At 34.4% G+C, this 23,624-nt stretch overlaps 1 protein-coding gene across 16 annotated transcripts in view; it reads right to left on the bottom strand.

Annotated features, from left to right (window-relative positions):
• The window catches only part of ap1b1 (adaptor related protein complex 1 subunit beta 1), a 56,412-nt gene that overhangs the window by 31,871 nt on the left and 917 nt on the right, over positions 1–23,624 (bottom strand). For all 16 annotated transcript variants that reach the window (NM_001128530.1, XM_073950649.1, XM_073950641.1 and 13 more), the window contains exons 2-13: positions 17,972–18,032; positions 17,218–17,323; positions 15,175–15,310; positions 12,020–12,265; positions 11,653–11,843; positions 8,377–8,598; positions 8,143–8,263; positions 6,475–6,570; positions 6,155–6,270; positions 5,660–5,825; positions 4,381–4,479; positions 1,901–2,160 (exon numbers count right to left, since the gene is read on the bottom strand). In NM_001128530.1, coding sequence (NP_001122002.1) covers positions 1,901–2,160; positions 4,381–4,479; positions 5,660–5,825; positions 6,155–6,270; positions 6,475–6,570; positions 8,143–8,263; positions 8,377–8,598; positions 11,653–11,843; positions 12,020–12,265; positions 15,175–15,310; positions 17,218–17,323; positions 17,972–18,008 — 1,796 coding nt within the window. In that variant the 5' untranslated portion in view covers positions 18,009–18,032. The remainder of the gene's footprint in view (positions 1–1,900; positions 2,161–4,380; positions 4,480–5,659; positions 5,826–6,154; positions 6,271–6,474; positions 6,571–8,142; positions 8,264–8,376; positions 8,599–11,652; positions 11,844–12,019; positions 12,266–15,174; positions 15,311–17,217; positions 17,324–17,971; positions 18,033–23,624) is intronic.

The following is a 23,624-nucleotide window of genomic DNA, read 5'->3' on the forward strand; positions in this document are numbered from 1 at the left end:
CCAGCCTCCGGCACCAAGACTACAGTTCCACACAGGAAGTTTGGCCAGAAAAACAATGGTCATGTTCAACAGAGCCTGGTTACTCTCTGGGTTTTTTTACCAGCAGGACTAATGGCTAAAATAGACAGGTCAGGAGACCTGCTGCACTGAGTCTGCATTTAGATCTATGATTCAGACCCGGGGATTGAGGGAGAAGTCCTCATTTATAGTGTTTATATGAACACGATTATCTTTATAATGATATAAATTGTGGTTGTCTGTATATGAAATTACGAATAACAAATGTAGCAGGGCATTAAATTACTGTTTATTTCTTTGCATTTTAACTTTGTAAACTATAAACGCATGCGTCTCCTCACGGTTTGACTCATTTTGTGAGCTAACTGACATCAACAGTTGTTCGCTCCCCTTCTCCCCTGCTGGCCACGCCCACTCCTGTCCTATGCTCGCGGAGCTCCACACCCATTAATCATGCATCTTTTGAAAAAATTCTGAAGTAGACTTTAACCGAAAGTGCGGGGTGTCATGGCCCTTTAAGCCTCGATCACACTAGAGCTTGAGCTTGCGAAATTCTGTCGTAAAGCACTGTGAAAAGAGGCTAAGTCAGTTGATTAGACGTTTAAAAAAAGCGAGCAATTGCTCCATATTTAAAATTTCTGTACAGAGAGGTCATGTTTTGATCTTCTATTAGTCCCGTGCTATCATGTGATGCTATTTCGCAGGTCAGAATTCCCCAAGCTTAAACTTTTTGCACAAAACTTTAGCTTGCGTTTTTCGCATATAAATAGAATTCTATGGGGCAAAAAGTGAAGTGTTTTATATGATTTAAATAAAGATAAAATAAATGAATCCAAAAAGTAAATATATATAATCGCAATGTCAAATTTTTTTATATGTACAGGTATATAATGAAACTAACATTTTGATATTTAGCTTTTCTGCCATATATTTTGCGATATACTTTGTTATACTTGTAAAGAATTTTTGGTCACACTTTATTTTAAGGTTCAGCTCTTGCTCTAAGCAAACCATTTTGACTTTTGCTACATTCATTCATTCATTTTCTTTTCAGCTTAGTCACTTTACTAATCTGGGGTCGCCATAGCAAAATGAACCACCAACTTATCCAACATGTTTTACGCAGCGGATGCCCTTCCAGCTGCAACCCATCCCCGGGAAACACCATACACTCGTTCATTCACACACATACACTACGGACAAATAAGCTCATCCAATTCACCTATGTCGCATGTCTTTGGACTTGTGGGCAAACTGGAGCACCCGGTGGAAACCCACGCGAACACGGGGAGAACATCCGTGAAGCCAACTTTTGCTACATTAAAACTTCTAATTTGCTCCTTAACAGTTATTAAAGTAGATTAGGTATTGGGTAAGATTAGAGATGTAGAATGATATCATACAAAACATGTATAATTAGTAATAATATTTAATTAGAAGTACTAATAAGCAGGCAATATCTCAATGCTAATAAGCAACTAATTAACAGTGAGAATTGGTTATTAACTTCTCATCATAAATTTTAATTGACTGGGATGACTCTGTTGGAGAGTGAATCATGCAGAACATGTAATAAACAATTTACAAGCATAGATAAATCCAACAGCAAAGATAATAGTGAAATAAACAAGACACTATTTATGGTTTCGTATAAGTAAATGTTAAAATAACACTGCAAAGTCAACTCAACATTGCATATCGTTGCAACGTGACTATTGCAGATGCACACATTGTAATATCAATGCTAAAATGATATACAGTGCAGCCCTAATAAATACAAATAATTAATGTATTCAAAATTTCTTAATTTGTAAATACCATTGCACATTTTTAAAATATATTAAAAATATTTATAATGTCAACAAAAGTTAGAGAGACTCACGAGCCAGCACGAGCAGGAAGTCTCTTGTGCTGAACACCACGGCTGCCTTCCACAAAAGCACTGGGAGGTTTGTGGTAGACTGAAGCCAGAGTCCCAATGTGGCAGATGAGCTCGTCCAGCAGGGTGGGTTCAATCAGGTCTGTTTCCTCTGAGATCAGTGGCTTTTCAGCCAAAACCACCTCTTTAGCAGCCACAGGGTCCGTGGAGAGCAGACGCCAGTAGATGTAGCCACGGTCACGCAAGTCAGGGTTATCAGAATCCTGCAAAGAGAGCAAATTACAAGAAAAGTGAAATTTACAAATAGTGGAGCGAGGGGGAATATATATGCTTTTGCCTTTTTTATACAAAAATGATGCAGTATATGTGACCGTTTCTTCAACAAAGTTACATCTGAAGGACAGAAACTTGTGTAAATAATGCAGAACTCCTTCCAAGCTTCAATTCTTCTGCGTGATAAGATCAAGTGGTGCGCCAGCAACACCCAGAGCAAAACAGCGGTGAGAGAATTAGATCTGGAGGCCATAAAACGGAACCTGGGATAAAGGAGGACATTTTGTATTCTGACAGAACCCTGGCGGCGAGAGCAGCCTGTGGCACCGAAGCTCAAAGTTAATAATGACAAGATTCAATCTCAGATCCCAGTCTGACAGTGCAAGCTCGCAGCTTCTCTGAATATTAATGAGATCACACACGCACCCTAGTGCTCACACACACAAACATTAAACTTGTTTATGCCATCAGTTTAAGAAGCGCATAAAGTCAATTTAAACTGACGCATAATTATGAATAATGCAATTTCCTACAAATCATCAGAAGTGACGGTGTTGACTCCTTTTATATACAAAATGATTATTAAAAAAAACAAACAAAAAAAACAGCAAGGAATTTTTCACAGTTTCCTGTAATATTTTTTCTTCTATTTTATTTTGGGTAGAATAAAAGCAGGTTTTAATAAAAATTAACAAATAAAAAAAAATAAAAAACATTTTAAGGTCAATATTATTTATTAAGCCCCTAAAGCAATAGTTTTTTTTTTCTGATTGTCTATAGAACAAACCCTTTAAGGGTGATTGGACTTTTACACTTGGACTTTTGTTTCGGAACCTTATTTATTCAATTCAATTCAATTCAGCTTTATTTGTATAGCGCTTTTACAATGTAGATTGTGTCAAAGCAGCCTCACATTAATGGTCATAGTAAATTGGAACAGTGTAGTTCAGTTTTTAGTATTTAAGTTCAGTTCAGCTCAGTTCAGTTCAGTGTGGTTAATAATCACTACTTGGGGCCTAAACACTTGAGAGCAAAAAAACAGACTATTTATGAGAAAGTCTTACCTACGATTTTATTGCTCATCGACATAAATTATAATCAGGACGCATGACAGCTGAGCGGGACTCTGAAAATAAATCGTGGAACTCTGTCTAATGTGAGGACATTTACTCGCACAAGACTTGTTTTCGCTATTCTGGTCGGTTTAGAAATGTTGCCGTGTGAAAGCAAACCACACCAAGAACAACATGCAACACTAACAATTTTAATTCTTGTTACGGAAGAAAAGAATAGATCCACAGGTGTGAAAGCACCCTAAATGTCACTTAAAGCTGAATACTAGTATGTTGAAAAATATCTAGTAAAATATTATGTACTGTCATCATGGCAAAGATGAATGAAATGAGTTATTAAATCTATTATGTTTAGAAATGTGTTGAAAAAAATCTTCTTTCTCTTAAACAGAAATTGGGGAAAAATATACAGGAAGGCGAATAATTTAAGAGGGCTAATAATTTTGACTCCAACTGGGTATAGGGTATAGTATAGTATCTTCTGCGATTGATTCATGTTTAATTCAATATAATTATCAGTAAATATTTGTGTGCACACTACTAATTTGAATGGTTTAAAGTTGTTTAATGTGGTAGCATCATTAACATGAAAAGATTTTTTCTGATAACGTCACAAAAAAATCCTCAGTAGAGTAAGGAAGAAAAAGGAAGAAAAGGGCTTACTGAAATTACTAAAGCCTTTTTTAATAAACATAAACCTGTCATAAAACCTGCTGTTTTAATGTGGTGCAAAGTACAAAATTCTAGCCCACAAGCACCAACCTTCATTGTGAGAGAAATAAGAGCGCTTTAGTTTTTAATACGAACAAATATCATATCTTAAAATTGATAAAGTCATATTTTACAGAATTAGAGGAGTAATACAATAATACATCTGATAATCACCATCAGTTCCTGTTAACTTTTTTTTTTATCTGCTTGAGTTTAGCAATAACCAAGCAAGAATAAACATGTCAGGGTGTTCAGCAACAATTCCTTTAAATATCTCAGTTTTATTTTTGGAGTGATTCTGCAAGTCCAGTGTGGTCTTGCTACTGAGCTCTGACATCTGAGGATGGCAACACCTTCAGAGTGTCCATGAAGGTGTGAGCAAATATAGGCGCTGTGTTTTGAGAAGTGTCCATGTGGATTTCTCACCTGTGTGGCGAGACTGAGCACTTGTTGCACAAGCTCCTGGGTCTCAGTGGGTTTCTTCAGGAACAACTTCACAATAGCTGTCAGCAACTGAAGCTGCACCTGAAACAGAACCGAGAAAGAACATTAACACAGACAAAACATGTAGCACAACCTCCCGAGACTAGTTCATGCAAGTTCACTAAAGCATTTAATACAGTACTATTGTATGATTGTCATGATACCAAAATTTCAGTAGTCATTATAACTATCTGATTTTACTCCCCTTAACACGAGAACATGCCAGAGGTTATTGTGTATCTACATTCCACCAATGATTAAAAATAATGCGCACATGACAGTTGAAAGTATCGCTCACCAGACGCGCACATTTACATGCTATTTAAAATTAAAGTATTTAGATGGCACTCTGTGGCACGGCAGAAATATGAACAGTGTCCTGAGTCGTGGTTGGGCACCGTGGACAGTCGCCAACTTTTGACACCGGTGTGTGTACCCTGATAGAAATCTAAATTTAGAATCCTGAAATGCATGGCGCAACGCATTGCGTCGCTGAGCGGCGCTTCTGGTGTGCGACCTTCTTTATAGTCTTCAACTATGATGCTGTGCAGCCCTAGAATGTATCCCTTACCACTGGATGGCAATAATTATTCATTTTAAACGTTATTAAAAAATACCATTTAGGATAACTAGATAACTAGAATGTTTAGTCCATTTGTCTCCCAGTTAAACTGCTTACTTTCATGCTTTTTTAGGAGAAACTGATGAATTAACATGTTGTAAATCCAGCAGCTCTGTATACTCCTACAGTGTACTAATGCTCAGTTAATATTCAGATCAAATAATATGATCATTAAGCTGATTAAATGACTAAATACATGTTCTTACACATATTTGAGAATCTGAAAATTTCACATTATTTTGAGAATGTTTGTCAATATTTGGAGAAAAATGAAAAAGGAAATAAAATGCTATATGCATAAATCGTTGGGCTGTTGTGTATCATGCGATAATCTTGATAAATCACTAAAAAAACTTTATATAAATGCATTCTAAATAATGAGTAAAAAAAACTCATGCATGGAAGTCAGCGAGAGTATTTAAACCTTATGTGTAAAAGAGTTGTAAATAACTCAGTTTTAGCTAAAGTCGTTGACTGGGATACATGGATATTTTATTGAAAATCTGTTGGGTGTAGGCACATTTTACTATGTGCTAGTTCTAGTAATAAAACTATTTCACAAACAAGATTTATCCTGAAGCAGTTTAAAATGCTCCTGACCTGTGTGCTTTCATCATGGAAGCCTTCCAGGAAGCTCTCCAGCAGCTCATCGGCATTGTCAATCCTCTCTGCATATTCACCCACAATCCAGATCATGGCTGCCCTTGCCTCGGGCTCATCCAGAGAATCCAGGTTCTCACACAGAGTGGCAATCACGCTCTCATACCTGACAACACATTCAGCCAGAAAGCATCGATGAAGCAGCAAAAAGACAAAGTTGAAGATGACTGGTTTTTAAGGAAATACAGTACGGTACAGTAAGGTTTGAAGTGGATCATCACCTTTCATTCTTGTCTTAGGAAAATTTAGAAAAACCTTTTTGATCCACTTCAAATATTGACTACTGTATTTTGTATATGAAAGGAAGGTTCAAGCTGAGGCTATACAAGGACTGTGAGCCTCAGAGAAACAGATAAGGATACTGTTTAGAAGGAGAAAAAGAAGGGTCAGGGACAGAGGAAACTGTAAAACAAGCTCAAAAAAATAAAAACCTACTTGTTGGGGTACTTGCGGAAGATGTCCTTGATCACCACAATGGCTTCCTGCACCACATAATTGACCTTGGTCTGAATGAGGTCAAGCAGTGTGCTGACACAACGCTCTGCTGATTGCTAAAACAAAAACAGGACAGACAGAAAGAGTCATGATCTATTAGGACGCCAGTGGGATCATCCAGAAATCAGGCCGTTGGCTTTGACTCATATCAAGTTGAATTGTTTCATTAGCAGAGATGAACTTTACAATTAAAACTGAACACTGATCAGACAGCTGGTGGAAATGATAATGTGATCCTAATCAGGGTCAGGCCAGCTCACCTCCACTTTAATTGCACAGCGGCCAATGGCTCGTACAGCTTTACGCACAAAGTCTACATCCACTTCAGTGGCATATTCCTTTAGCTCAGCCAGCACCTACACAACACAAACACACACAGATTTATCACAGACTTGCATACGAGAATGAAGACTGAAGTTAAAAGATTTAGCATTTAAAAAAAAAAAAAAGAATGAACATTATTAGGGTCTGCAGCTTTTACGAAGCTACATTTAATACTTTAATGTGTTTAAGACCAAGTAAAGAATACTTAATTAATTTTTTGAAGGGAACACAAAACATCAGTGTGTTTCTTTAGGGAGCACATGATAAAGTATTAGCAACACAAAAAAACACTTTGTACCAATTTTCATTACTTTTTAATTCATATGACAAAATTACAGTTAAGGTCTGAACAGTCTGCTCCCAAATAAAAGACTATGAAAATGGTTTTCATTGTACCTTCTGATCACACAGCAAAATGAGTCATGTTTCTCAGAATTGTTGACTTTTCTTGTGCAAAATATTCTTAAAACACACATTTACTTGGACTTGGAAAGCTACAACACAAGATGAAAAAACCTTCTGTTCTGTGAAACTTTAAAGCAGGGGTCACCAAACTTGTTCCTGGAGGGCCGGTGTCCTGCAGATTTTAGCTTCAACCCTAATCAAACACACCTGAACAAGCTAATCAAGGTCTTACTAGGTATACTTGAAACATCCTGGCAGGTGTGTTGAGGCAAGTTGGAGCTAAACCCTGCAGGGACACAGGCCCTCCAGGACCGAGATTGGTGACCCCTGCTTTAAATGAAGAGAGTTTATGATTAAAAACTAGAACAAATGTCTGCCAATGGGCTTGAAAAAAAGCAGAATATGTATACTTCATACTGCATTGACAGATTTGTTCTTGTTTTAAGCATAGACTTACTTTTGGGCTGTTTCTCAGAAAACAAGACTTAAACCTCCCTAATTTTGCATCTCAAGTAAATGTATCCTGATTTAAAAGAATATTTAGATGAGAGATGCCCAAACTAGGGCCCGCGGGCCAAAGCTGGCCCATGGTAACCTTTGATTTGGCCCACCATCTCAATTTAAGGCAGTATTTTGTTAGTTTGGTTGTTTTATTGCTAAGCTCTGACAAAAAAAAAAAAAAAAAAACTAATTGAAATTAAAAGTTGAATTAAATGTTTTAAAATGATTTTTTTTTTTCTCAAAAGTACACACTGTCAGACAATGCAGAGACATCAGTGAGCAAATGAAGGCAAAGGCAGATTCTGCTTGACTAGTGTATTTAGCATTGATACCAATGTTGTAAATGTAATGGTTTATGTTTTTATTGTAATAAGTTATCATTTTATTAATTATACTGCTAATTAGCTAATACAACTTAAAGTAATGTTTTCTATTTATTTTTAAATATTATGAAAATTTGATAATTACGTATGGCAACTTTAATGTAATAGAGTAATAGAGTTTGGTATATTTACCATCGGCCCACAGCTCTCAGTGATATTTGGTTTTTGGCCTTTCATACAAAAACATTTGGGCACCCCTGATTTAGATGTTTGTATTAAAACCAATAATACTGAACAAGGTTTTTTTTTGCAGTGGTTGCAACATTTCATTCCAAAACTTTAACTTAAGAGCATCCATATGTGTAATGTGTTTACCTGAGCAATGTTGGCCTGAGAGGCCAGGCGGATCATTATATCCAGCTTCTCCAGCTTGACATAGATTGGGTCATTATATTTCACAAAGAAAACCTTCATCTCATGCTTTAGGATTTCAGGCCTGGTGGAAACAGTAAAAATGAAAAGAGAAATGATCTTCAAAAAAATAAATTTAAACCCACAAATCATCTTTTCATCTTCAAATAATCATATTTCCTCCAGATCTGCACCTACCGTTTCTGTACGATGAGGTTTATGTTCCTCAGGGCAACATACTGCAGTTCAGGTTCAGCGGAGAGCAGCGTTACCAATGGAGGAGCAAGTTTCTTCAACAGAGTGCCATAATAATCTAGATCTTTCGGCAGCATCTCCATAAACTTCATCAGAACCTTCACAGCAGACAGCACCACGGCCGAGTTAGCATGAGAAAGCCGTGGAGTCACACGCTCGCAGATACTGTAGAAAAAAGAACGAAATAAAATGTTCAACAAGGTAGAAGAATACGATTTTTGGGGGGCAAAGACATGCTGTGTAGTTTTATTGCTTAACACTAGAATCATCAGGGGTTGCTGTACACATAAAATTGCCAGTGTGTAAATTTTTACCCACACGTGCACATTTCTGTTTAGAAATGGCAAAAAAAGTAAATAAAAAAACATTTCACTGTATTATGCAACTGTTAAAAAAAAGAAGCGTCTAGAGTCATAAAATAATGTCTAGTCATCAACATTGTTTATGCTGTTGTTTTAGTTTGAGTGTTTTTATGCAGGCTACACAAATCACTTTCAAAATGGTTGTCTATAAGCTAAACAAATCACATTGACATTTAGAAGTAAATACATATTTGAGTGGTGTAATATAATGCAATGCTGTTAATCATATATTAAGATGTAAATTTAAATTAAAATTACAACAATGAACAATGAACAACAATAACAAAGCGATGACTAATTGAAGCGCACAGCTTTAACTAATTAACAATTAATTGGTTATAATTCATAGTTTAAATAGGAGAACAACGCCAATAAAGTTTATACATGAGTTTGCTTAAACATCTCAATTTGACTGTGCGTTGCATCTCTGAGGCTCTGGATGGCTGTAAGATAAGTTGTCAGATACTGAGGCGTCCCAGGTCGCATCACTTTTCCTGCCATTAGACTTAGTTTTTCATAGCATTTTGCAATTCTACTACCACTACAAAACGCCTCTTTTACTCAGTGACTTTATTTATTTGTTTATTTTAACCACAAATTCACTGAGTTAAAGACATTGCATGGCAACATTCAAAGTTAAAATATAAATCAAGGCATTATATACAGGGTTCATACACATTTTAACACTAAATTCCATTACTTTTCCATGATTTTTCCAAGACTTAAAGTAAATTAAATTTCATGACCTAAAGATTTATGCAATGTCAACATATGTGTGGTAAAAAACATGTTAAAATTTATTACAGCATAACGTAAAACACGCAACAATCTATTTAGTTTCAGCTTATATTTATATCTATGTAAAATTGATTTAGATAATGCTTACACCATACTATTAATGTGAGAGTGTGATTGGCCAAGGAAAGAAAAGAAATAAATAACCTATATTTAAGCACACAGATATCTATTTTCCATGACTTTTCCAAAACTTTGTGTTTTTTTTCTGATTTTCCAAAACTTTTCCAGGCCTGGAAAATACCATGTCAAAATTCTATGACTTTTGCAGGTTTTCCATGACCGTATGAACCCTGTATATAGCAGGTAAAGATGCCCCATTTTTAGACTTAGTTTTATTGAAATGTTTAACACGGGGATCTCAAACTCAAATCGTTGGGGGGGGGCCCATTGCAGTGACTGACAATTTATAGAAGAATTAATTTTCACATTCAAGCACAAGAAAAAAAGTGGAAACCTGACGTAATTGATGCACCTTAGGACAACATACATGACGTTTATATTTCAAGCATTACCTGTGACCAGTGATAATGCAAATTAGCACATTCATCCATCACACAACTACTCAAATATATCTGTGGCCGTTGTGTAAATGGCCGAGCACTAGACACACACTCAGTTATTCTTCCACAGAGTATATGCAGTCAAAACTCCAGCTGTTTTTTCTTGTTGTACATATTGAAGGGGTAGTTAAATTGCTAAGAAAACAATACAATTAATAGGCATAATAATAATAATAATAATAAATTATTATTATTATTCTGTCCCAACCAATTGTTGCTTAACCAAAAGTTTAACAGATATCCTAAAAACAGCAGAAAGCTGGGTAACTTTAGTGACTTAACTTGCAATTGTTCTTCTCAATATGTGTTTTTTTTGTAAAACTACAACACAGTAAAAGTATGTACATATTCACATTAACTTTTAAAATGTTCAATTAAACCAGCAATTAAATTTTAATAATGTACATAGTTTTTAAACAAATCTTAATGAGAAAAATCTATTAAATGGGATAATTTCCCTGGGTTTCCCTGTGGTTGTTCTTCAAAAATTCCAGAAAATATAATTATAAAAAATAAAAAATAGAGCACTTACAGAAATAAATGTTAACTTTTAAATCAGCCACAGAAATAATCTGCATTTGCGTTATTCTTGACTACACAGACTGAAAGTCAAAACCACAAGTGGCTACAGTACAGGTGACTGCACAACAATGATAGTGATTCAAAAATATATATGTTTGGAGAGCCGATTATAATATATATCCATTATATTTTGACGTCAGTTGTGGGCCAGAGGGAGAAAGAGGGGGTCATAAATGGCCTGTAAGCCGGCAGTCCGAGACCCCTGGTTTAAAAATTTTATCTCAATGTTTTAAATCTAAGAAATGTTAATTAATTCATATATTTATTTGATATTTTTCAAACAGGAAAAGATGAAAATATAATCGGGCCTGACACAGCATGAATGCTGTTTTTCAGCAGGTTGCGGGTCTGCAGAACATAAAAACGACAGACACCCTTACCATCTCATCCATCAACATATAAAAACAGTACAAACAATCACCAAACATACAAAATGAAGAGACAGGCTACTATCTACAGCGATAATTGAACATCAGATGATGAGCATGTGATTTAAAAAAAAGGCTCAGTGTTGGTATTGTTTTCAGTCCCATTTCAGGCTTTTGTGAATGCATAAAAGAAGGATCTTGGTCCATAAATTAGTCAATTTTAGCAGAAGTGAATGACTGGGAGGCTTAAATGTTTTAATAAAGCCTATGAACATTTGGAAAACAGCAATGAGTAAAATTTACCCAGAGCAGTTTTACTGTTAAATTAGGGCTAGTTTAAAAAAAAAAAAAAAAAAAAAAAAAAAAAAAAGAAGCTGATTCTGAACAATCCAAATTTGATTCTTAATGATTCATTTAGATTAAATCAATAGCAATTTCAGGCACTACATTGCTTTATTAGTTAAGCTAATCAATGTATTACGCAGACTTCATTAAAGAGAGTGTTTGAGTCCACCACCCTGAAGTGATGAAATAACAGTGTCATCTGACCTCTGAGACTCGCGGTCATCACGGGGCGTGTAGTTGGCCAGGCAGTCAAGGATGAAGATCTGGCCCCATTCAGTGCATTCATTAAGGGCTGTCAGGAGCTTATTAATGGTCTGAGGGTTCAGGTCCAGAAGGTTGCTGTTAGGATGAGACTCTGCTATCTCAGACAGAGCTGCTACTGCATTTGCTACCACCTAATGGAGGAGAAAATAACAAACACATTAAACACAAATTTGTAGTGTGTCTGCATGGTCTTGAGTTTCACACAACACCAGCATGTAATTCCACACCATGGAGACTGAAAGCACCATGGATGCCTTTAAAAAAACATAAGTGCATGTGCAAAAAATGTCTAGTTTAAAGGTCTCACCATAGGGTTGGAATCAGAGATAAGGTCTTTCAGTGTGTCCAGGAAGCCCTGGTCTTCTACCAGCTGGGCGTTAATGTCATGGAGCTTGGCGACACAAACTGCAGCAGTCTTCCTCACGTAAGGGTCTTCATCTTTTAGACACTTCCTCAGAGGTTCACACAGATACTCCGTGATCTTGTCCACTCGGATGCAGCCCATCGTGCGCACAGCTAGAGCTCGGATCAGAGGATTCGGGTCCTCACAATCCTATAGAGAAGACACATTAGACCCAAAACTTGGGCATTACTGGGTATACTGTACAGTTCGCTTGTTTGGAGTCGGCAAGTTCCAATTAGAGTGGGAGAAATAAGTATTCAACACGCCACAATTTCTCTCAGAAAACTTATTTCTAGATGCTGTAGACTTGAAATTTTTACGAGATGTTGGTAACAACCAAAGAAATCCAACTATGAAAAAAAATATTTATATATATTAATTTGTTTACAAATGAAGTTATGTGTAATAAAATAAATGACACAGGAAAAAAAGTATTAAACACATGAAGAAATGAAGGTCTAGAAAGGCAGTTAACGCCCAGACAGCAACTGAAATCTCTTAGTAGTTATTCAGCCACCCTCAGCCCTTCCTCATTGTAAATTAATATTAGCTGCTTTAGTTAATCTACATCAGGGGTGTCAAATTCCTGCTGGGCCGAAGCCCTGCACAGTTTAGTTCCAACCCTGCTCCAACACACTTACCTGTGGGTTTCAAACAAGCCTGAAGGACTCAATTAGTTTGATCAGGTGTGTTTAATTAGGGTTGGAACTAAACTGTGCAGAGCTGCGGCCCTTTTGGAACTGAATTTGACACCTGTGATCTACATTATCAGGATGATGAAGATGAAGCCAGAGTGGATATTTCAGTAAGACAATGAACCAAAACACAGTCAAGGAAACTCTCTAATAATTTCAAAGTAAGAAAATCAAGCTGTAGTATGGCCCAGCCAATAACCTGACTTGAATCCAATAGAAAATACAAAATAAAGATCAGATTTGACAGACGAGACCCACAGAACTATTCACATTTTTAAACTCTGTCGAAGTCTTTGACAAACTCACATCCGAGCAATTAATGTGATTTCATTCCCCATATGAGAGCCGTCTTTAAGCCGCCATAAAAATAAAACCCTTCATATATAGTATTAAATACATTTCAGTAGTTCAGTACTTCCTCCTTGTATCATTACATTGTTATAACACATAACTTTTTATTTATTTATTTTGTTTTAATTGTATGTTTGGATTGTTTTTTTTTATCAATTCCATGACAACAGATCGTTTAGAATATTTTTCCCAGAATAAAAACTAAAAAAAAACAAAACATGAGTGTTGAATATTTTTCAACAGTGCATTTATTTTATTTTAAATACATTTGCAGAAATGGAATTTCTACCATTAATGTGGTAAAACAAAATTTAAAACTGAAAATGGGTGAGAGATAGAGGGAAATAGGATTTTAAAAAGTCCCTGAGCTATTAGATCCAACAAGTGTTTATTATTATTTTTGGTTCACTAATATAATAATAATAATAATAATAATAATAATAATAATAATAATAATAATAATAATAATAATATAATAATAATAAAAACTTAGAAAACGCATAAAAACATGTCTTTTTCAAGTCATGTTGGAGCTCTGTGTTTCTTGTCTGGCGCGAAACATTTTTACTGTCTTTTAGAAACTTCTTTACTGTGAAGTTTATTAATTTCCTCCAAAAATCCTATTAACTCTAGGTTTTTTGGTCAAGTTTGTTGAATTCCCCTGTATATTGCCGTTAATTGTCACACTTTATCTTGATAGTCCATTTGTTGAATTTAAGTTACATTGCAACTAATTCTCATTAGATTTTAAGTAGACTGTTAGGTCGGGGTTGGGTTTAGTGTAAGTTGGCGTGTACTTGCAAAGTTTCTTATAGTCAGTTAAATGTCTGTTGAAGGAGCAGTATCAGCAGATATTAAGCAGACAATCTACTAATACTCAAATGGACCATCAAAATAAAGCGTTACCCTGTTAACTACTATATAGAAAATTTTGATTTTTTAACAGCTACTGTATGCTATATAGAGACTTGCTATTTTTTCTCCCATTATCTTTTTAGGAAATACCATTATCTCAGAATAAGATAACCATGAAATAGATGCATTTCCCCACAACAATAAAAAAACAGAGCCCCACTGCTTGAAATAACTTTCCTTTTGATTTAAAAAAAACAAGCAATACTACCACCTCTATTGACCTTATTCTAAAATGCAGAAGTGCGTTTTCGCGATTGTTTTAGAACTTCCGATTCAGTCGCCTATGAGAGAAATGACTGGAATAAACGGCAGAAAACGGTCAAACTACTTGCTCTACAAACAAATGTTTGCATTATGTAAATGTTCATATGATTTGTTTATTATACAGTCTTTTAGTAGATATATTATGAGACTTGCTTTGATTACCAAATAAGTGGATCTAATTGGATTTGCATTGTAAATATTAAAGAAAGTTAAAAAGGTTTTTTTTTTTTTTATATCATGCATTACGATTTTAGTTACAATACTCCTAAAATCATAACACATAAATCCACAGTTTCTTACAAAATCCTTCACAGAAATAGCGAAAAAATGTCCGCAGATAATGTCTGGCCCTAATTACATGCAACTCAACATTGTGACAAATAGAAAATATTTATATATAATAAACCACAGATCCAGGAGGCCCTGGAAATGTTTCCGTTTTCTTATTTGATGTGATAAGCTATATGACCCACTAGTTGGTTGCTTTATAATGATGTCTATCTATCTGTTCTCAGGTGTGTGGGAGGCCAGCAAAAACTAATTAGTGCTGATGGAGCACGCTGACCTGCAGACGATATTATCCTATAAAGACTGACTATTTCAGTCTTCAAAGAGATGCGTTTCTCTGCTGTTACCAGGCTCGTGATGAGGCTTTTAGGCACTTCACTTTTCAGAGCAGCGGTTTTAGCTGTCTAAGTGTTTCATCATGCATGCATTTCAGCTTTTTCCATTGGAAAGTAAATGAAAAACCTTGTAATCATGTCTCAGGACAAACAATATGATAATATATTTACAATAAAACTATTGGCCATTTTATTGATGTACGAGTCCTACCTTCACAAAAGTGTTGACTGCCATAATGGCCATGTCTGGCTGGCTCTTGGCATAATTCATCAAGTACAGATAGACCAGCTTTTTCAGTTCCAGGTTATCTGTCTGCATGCAGTTGACAACATCAGGAAACAGAGCACTGGGAACAAAAAAAAAAAAAAATATTCAAACTACAACCATACTGTACCAATGGAAAAGAAGGATGGTTGACATTAGGAGTATGCAATATTCATCATCCACAAACCTGATAATACTGTAATCCTTTTTTTTATGCAGATGACATCAAATATCATATAACTAAAAATACTGTAGGCATGGGATGATAACTGTTTTCAAGGTTTATCGCGGTTTGGAAAAGTTAGGGTTTTAATCCCACTAACATTTTCTGCTACACCATTCCAAAGGTGTATATATAAGTTTTTTTTATGTGTTTATGCGTTTTAAATCTGTGCTTTTGAAACTAATGAAGATAGCAGGAGTAAATGGTTTATTTTAATTATTTAGCCAGACATTTTTACTGTTCCAAAACATTACTATGAAATATATTGTGTTAAATAGGGGGGAAAAGTTGTTGGTTTTTACCCAGACATATAAAAATAACTTCTTTTAGAGCAGCAATCACAATATCGTCAAACCGTGAAATTAAATTTAAATTTACTAAATCCACCTAATGGGACAAGACTAATTACACAACTAAGTGTAATTAGTTGAAAAATCCCTTAAGATGCAATAAGAAATTATTTTAACAAACATAAATGACATTTCACAAATACACTAAAATGTAAAATACATAAATCTGTCAAGTAAGTGGTGGTTCATTCCATTGTGGTAACCCCTGATAAATCAGGGACTAAGCAAAAGGAAAAAGAATGTATCTGACAAGTAAGTGCATTAAGTCAATAACATTAAAACTGGCATTAATAAAATCTCATCAATCTATTGTCATTTCTGATATTTGGGATTTAGATTTAATGCAAGTAGAACAAAGTAAACATTGTAAACTAAGCTTGATTCAAATAATGTATTGTAAAATGTACAGTGTAAAATGTAGTGTTAAAGTAAAAGATTTTTGAAGTGTGTAAACATTGAAATAAAGTGAATAAAAACCTATTCCCCTTGCCCACAGCTATCATAACATGCTATGTGCAAAATGCAGATACTATAAAAATATTATCAATTCAAATATGTTGGTGTACTGCAAGTAGAAAAGAGCAAAACATTAAGAAACATCAATATCTGTGCAATATCCATTTATACAATAAGCTTATCAGACATATAGTATAGAGTAATATTAATGATGTATAGTTTATATATTATATTTATGTTTTAAAAATAGTTATATATAGTTTAATAAAACACAAATAGGCTACTGTGCAACAAAAAGGATCTAAAAGTGTCAGAGAGACCGAGAGAAGCTGTCATTTATTCATCCTAACCATACTTAAGGTCTTGATCGTAACATCTATTTTTCATCTCTTCTGTTTATAGCATGTCATAGCATTCACGTGGAGAAAAAACAAACAAACAAACGGTATCTTGTCTAACTACGCCTTTCATGAAATGGAGTCACCGTTTACTGTATAGTAAATTCTGATTGCTTTCTGATTGGCTCCCGGGATATAGCGGCTTTTGCTTTCAAATGCAAATGGCGTTTAGAGGCTTTTGCAAACAAACTGTTATTTCTGAATGCGCTGATGCTGCAATTTAAATGATTTGAAGCAGAAATATTTGTTGAACGTACTACGTGCCTAAAATATTCTCTCAATATCATTATCTCATTTTTGGCAGAAGTGGCGTTTAGCGAACTCTTAGATTAGATTTTTTAATTATTATTATTTAAAGATTTGATAGACTACAAGTAATATCGCACACTAAACAGTACTATTTCCCCTTCCTGAAAATGTTATAGAATACTTTTTTTTTTTTAATATGCAGTGATATGCATTAATGCTACAGTGAATCATTCATTAAGACAACCAGCAAAGTATTGGCACTAAAAAAATTCCCAAAGCAAATATTCTGTAAAAGAAAAACAGCATTTCATACCTGACATCTTTTCCAACGGTCATAGATGCAATGACCTTCTTCACAGCCTCCTTCTTCTTCTCTTTCTTATCACTGTTGAGCTCTGCCTTCAGCTCAAAGATCTCTCCTGAAGAGTCAAAAACACATACAAACAATTATGAGTGAGAATGAAGAGCATTCAATAAACAGTGCAAGTACAGAAAAACTTTTTTAGTAAAGTTTTTTTTTTTTTCTCAAATTGTATAACATTTACATTAGATACATTTCAGAGATCATCATACATCAGAACACACCCTTAGGCACACATACATACACATACTCTTTCTGCCACATATGATATCCTATATGTGCAAATGTAAACATATGTTGTATACATAAGAAAAAATAAGACAAATAGGGGAAAAAAAAGTAGTTGTACTAATTAAATCCTTGTTCTGTGTACACTTTCTTGGCTTGTGTGGTTTAAATTGCAGTAAACACAATGTGCACAGGCCTAATCATGTGTTTGGAAGTAATCTAAATAAAGCAAGAGACTCCAAATCTTATTCAGACGTAAGCCTCATTAAACTCTACAACTAATGTCAGTGTACTGTGAACGAAACGGAGCATGAATATCTAAAATGGTGCTTAATGTAGTTCAGTATATCTGCATTTAAATGTGTAATGTGGGGTTAATGACCAAACAGACACAGTAAATGATTAAACTTCTGACATAATACGATACGCTAATTCTAAAACCGCTGTATTTGAATGCAAAAACTGAAAAATAACAAACCTTTCTTGGTAGTGGTGAAATATTTGGAGTCTGTCATCTTGGATCCCAAGCCTCGGTTCTCCTACAGAGCAGCAAACAAAAAGCAGACAATAAGAAAATTGAGGAAGAGACTAAAGGGAGGTGGGATACTGAAAAAAGTGCAAGCGAAGGGGAATAAGAGGAAGTGCAGTCCCCCGTCCTGCTGATCCTTTCCCTGACGGTTCTTAGAGATTGTGGAGCGAGAAAAACATTGTGCAGAAACACACTGCTAAAGCTTCTTGTTCTCTTTTGGTCAGCAAATTACACTCTCTATGTGCAATGATTGCTCTCTGTCTCTAAATGTGCTGTGAAGAGTTTCCCATTTCCTGTTATTGAACATTAGACTCTCGCCGTCACCTGAAAGGTCTTTTAAGAGGAAAAGAAACAACAGTATTTCATTGAATTTAGCTGACTTGATGACAAGTTTTTTTTTTAATATATAAAAGTTTAAGTGGAGTATGATTTTGGAATGCTTTTGAAAACTTACAGTACAAAGTACAGTATAAAAACTAAAAGCAATTTTGTGAAATATTATTTTAAAACATTAAAATAAAAACAGCTATTTTATTTTTAATTATTCATTTATTTACTTTTGATCATTTTACGTCCATGCTAAATATAGAGGTAATGTCCTAAACAAACAAGTATGAATATGACCAGAGGTCAGTTCTCCGTATGTGGATTACTCAGTTAGCTGGATTTGGTTACTGATCATTTGACACGATCCAGGATCGTTTCGTACTTCAAAACTCATCCAAGAGATGTTTTCAAAGCAAAAGTACCTTAAACCTGCTCCGGAGCAGGCTTATTTCATATAAACAGGATTAGATCAGCTCTTTTCAAGCAAAGGTAATACTGAAAGCATGTACCAAATGCTGAAATTTTCTGACATTAGTAGTTATATACACTTGGAAAAAAAAAAATGAATAAAAATCATATTAATAATAATAATTATTATTATTATTATTATTATATACATACAAGTTTTAAAATACAAAATCTATGCAATCTGTACAAATAAAAGTAGGACCTAGAAAGACCGTCAAGAGGTGGTTCTCCCCAAGGGGTTCAAAGAGGACATTTATTAATATGGGCTTTTCAGCTACAAACATATACTACTTTAAGGTACTATTTAGTACAATTAGTGTATGATTAAAAGACATGCACAATATTTGACTTTTTTTTAAAGGAATAACAATTTTATAATAAAGAAATATTTGCTCTAAAGTAACCGTTAATACTAATTTTATGTAATTTTGCTCACATGGATAATTGAATATTCATCAGATGATGTTATTATGCTGCTGTGCTGATCATGATTTTGAGAATCGATAAATCTGTCCTGCACAACACGCGTATCGATCTCAGATCAGTTCAAAAGGAGGCGTGGTATCCAACCTCAACCTAAATCCCAATTGTCATTAGGGGATGAGCAAATCGCACCTGTATGAATGAGATTGTATGAATTCATAGAATTTAGCCACGAAATCAAAAAGTTACGAATTGCCATGAGATGGTGTTGTTTTGTCTTGTTATTGAATTAGTGCAATTCAGCAGTGACATGGGTTACTAAATAATTCCACATTCATTGCATTTTTGTGAAGTGCAAGACAATCAGTATATCAGCAACACGGTAACACTTTATATTGTGCGCTTCTGGTTTCATTAGCTAATGTATTTACTAACATAAACAACATATAAGGGAGTTCATAAGCACAGCATTTAGAATTTTTCAGAAGTCACTACTTTGTGATATACACAAAGTAAAAACATGACTGTTGAAAATGATTAAAAAGCTCCAGTTTTACTATTTTTCACAAATCATTTTTGGTGCAATTTTACCCTTTAATGAACAACAAAACATCATGTTAAGTTATCCGCTTTTGCAAATAAACTAAAATAAATGTTATAATGAATACATACTGTAAACAAATTGCTAATCCTAGTAGGGCTGCACAATATTGGAAAAAATGGACATTTTGCAAAAATACATAATTTCATCAGATGACTTGAAAACTGCTATTTGGGAAGAATTGATTAAATTAGATTCACTCATTTTCTTTTCAGCTTAGTCCCTTCATTAATCAGGGGTCACCACAGCAAAATGAACCGCCAACTTATCCAGCATATGTTTTACGCAGTGGATGCCCTTTCAGCTACAACCCATCACTGGGAAACATCCATACGCTCTTATTCACACACATACATTAGATTGATTGGGATAATTCTGCAGGAAAGTTAATTATGCATAAAATATAATAAAAGCATTATAGGATGAATACAAAAGAGTAAAGACAAAAGCGTGATTAAATAGCGTTTTTTGTGGTTTTCAGGGCAGTCAAACAGTATTCAGGTACAGATTTTGAATAATCAAATGTAAAAAAAAATACTGCAAAAGAAATGAATGTATAAATAATTCAATAAAATTATTCTTTATTAAAGTTACAAAGGGTAGAAATTCTTGTGTCTGAATACTTTGAGCTCTGTCAGGCCTTATAAACATATGCAAATGATTAACTTTCACTCAGTTATGATTAAACTTTTCAATTACTACACAATTCTGAAGCGTTCTGAACTGTTTCTCCTGGTCAGCTATAATCATTATAACTCAACACTGCATATCCAGCGTTGTGACTAATGCGGATGTGCACATTGCGATATCGATGCTGAAACAATATATTGTGCAGTCCTAATCCTTACTTCACGTTAGTAAACAAGCACATTAGCTAACCCAAACTAAATGAACTTTATTTTAAAGTATTACCAGCAACCTAAAAAAATACAGAGTATCTTTAACCTTGTATCTCACTAAACCATCCATGAACCTGTTAACCTACAGCCAGCCTTTTCTTTCTTTTGTTTAACTATATAACAATACAGAATGTTTATTCTGACAGTTATAATAAAGAAGCTTATGATCTGAGCGCCTCAATAACCCTGCTCACCGTTTGCATGTAAACAGGGTCATCACACCTCATCTGTGAAATATAGCACTTACTAACATTCACACCAGTCTAACTGCCACCTGAAGAATGACAAGCAGCACTCACAGATAGCTGGGTGCGCACTGTGCAAATCGTCTGATCCTTGAACCAAATCTGTTTGTCATGCTTGCCAACAGACGTTTAATTAAACTGAACAATTCACTTAATTCTGAGGCATCTCCAGTGTGCCATCTCCTGATGTCTATAAAATAGATCAGTGGGCCTCTCCAATGACCACCATCCCCAAGCGAACCAAAACCAGCACAGATAAAACCTCATTACGCAATTATTAGTAGTAAAATACATCGTTTCAGCATCAAAATCACTGTGTGAACATCTGCAAGTCACATTGTAGGACCATCAATGTGAAGTAGGAATTATTTTTGACCGGAAGTCACAGTTTTGGATGCATGTAGTTTGTAGATTAATTGCAAAATTAAACCATTGTACAGTTATTATTTAGAATTTGCATTTGTTTGTTTTTTTCCTGTTAAACATATTGAATGAGTTTAAAAGCATTTAGGCACAAAAAATAAGGTTTGTAGCTTTAACAATGAATAATTACATCCTATTTATATACTGCATGCTGCAAGTGCAAAGTGTTTTGTATTTGAATTTGTATAACTTGTATCCTGGCTGCCATTAAGACTTCCAATAAATGTCCAGAAAAGTCCAAGATTTAACAAAGACCAAATCATGTGACCAAAACATTGGATCTTTACAATAACAGTGGTAACTACAGTTTCATTTTTTTAAAGAGCTATCGGCAATGACATATAAAAGCTTAATATGAAAAACTAACATTAAAGGAAGAGTTCATCCAAAGCTGAAATGTACTTTCTTCTTTCTCTAAAACGCAAAACAAATATAAAAATCTTGAACTTCTTAAAGCATCACATGGTTACAGTTGAACCATTTAAGTAACAAAACTTTTTCCCAATGTTTTGAGTTGAGCAATTCAAGCGTTATGGATTTGACATTTGCAGTAAAAACTCAAAACATAAAATTACAAAGAATGTATACGTTAACATTATATTGAAGCAATTGTTTATATATTCCAAAACAACTAACCACAGAGTTAAGATATCAGAAAAATATCAATCTGTAAACATGTTTTGTTTTAAATGAGAAAAATAAACATACGTTGTGGATGCGACCAAAAAAGTTAGCAAGTTTACAGTATACAACATACTTTGTAGAAAACCTGTAAATTAAACTGCACAACCCAAAAGAAACAATGCTAATCAAAAGGATAAGAGTTTGCTTTATATAGAACAAAATGATTGCTTTTATTTTATTTGACATTTTTGCATTTATAAGGGGAAGCTTCATTATGGATGTGACAGAAGTGAAATTGCAATTTTGTGACTTTGGTAAATCAAATATAATAGTTTGAAAACAATGACAGACATTTTTGAGTATTTTTAAGTAATGTAAAATGGTTGCACAAAAATGTAAAAACGGTTTCTGTATATTGGTGAAAAATTTTTTTCATGGTAAGATTGACATCAGTATGGAATTGCTCAGTTCATTTTCTAGATTTTGAACATCTCAAAACTGTTGCTGTCTATAGGGGAAAAGACAGCTCTAGGATTTCATCTAAAATATCCTAAATTGTGTTTAGAACATTAAATATTTTTCTCAGTCTATTGAAACATGTTGAGGGTGAAAAATTAATAACAGAATTTTCTAATTTTGGATAACTAAAAACTAAATATTTTTTTCTTGAAGAAAGTTAAAATTGATTCATTGTTGGACCACCTATCTTGATTTCCCCCCTCATATTTCTGTTCAAGACAAGCTATTATTAAAGATAATCCCAGAGGTTGTTTGAGTTTGCTAAGTGCCACTTAAATTCTGCATGAGAACGCAGAGCACTGTAACTGAATGCATCAAGGACTGCTGTAAAACTCCAGATGAGCCTTCTTGCATGTGTACATTTTTAACAAGTGTTGACAGTACTCCATAATGCCATTAATGAAAACTGAAACTGCTTAGCAAGACGAGAAGATATAGGATGAGCAACAATGTAAAAGCACTATTATAAATCATACAGTGTGCAACAAGCTTAAAGGCAGCACTGTCAGTACACTAAACTCTTAGCATGCATACATTATTAATCAAGAGCTGCTGTGGTATTTGATTACTAAAACATACAAAATTCACTACACCGTCTAAACACATATTTAAAAAAAGATGCCATGAACAAAAGTTTCTGCAGAAATTATTATTAGAAATTCAACATTTTATCAGTTATTGCATATTCAGCATTAAACTGATTAAAAGTAACGTTAGCAGTAAAACTAGGTACAACAGTTTTGGAAAAGCAGTCAAGATAAAATGTTTCTATAACAAATAAATAAATAACTGTTCTTCTGAACTTTCAAAACGAACAAATGCTGTTTTAAATGAAATTTGGAATGGCTGCAACATTCTATGAAGACCACAGATTTATTAACAAAAACGTGAACTTTACAACAACTGATGGCTAAAGAGCCATCTGCAAATATGTAGGAATGCCTAGCACTGAAAACTAACATTAAAGGGATAGTTCACCCCAAACTGAAAATTCTGTCATCAAGATATTTTGAAGTATGTTTTGTAAACCATTAACTTGAATCCATAGTATTTGTTTTTCCTACAATGGAAGT

This window comes from Danio rerio, chromosome 5 (assembly GCF_049306965.1).
Source record: "Danio rerio strain Tuebingen ecotype United States chromosome 5, GRCz12tu, whole genome shotgun sequence".
Lineage (NCBI taxonomy): Eukaryota > Metazoa > Chordata > Actinopteri > Cypriniformes > Danionidae > Danio > Danio rerio.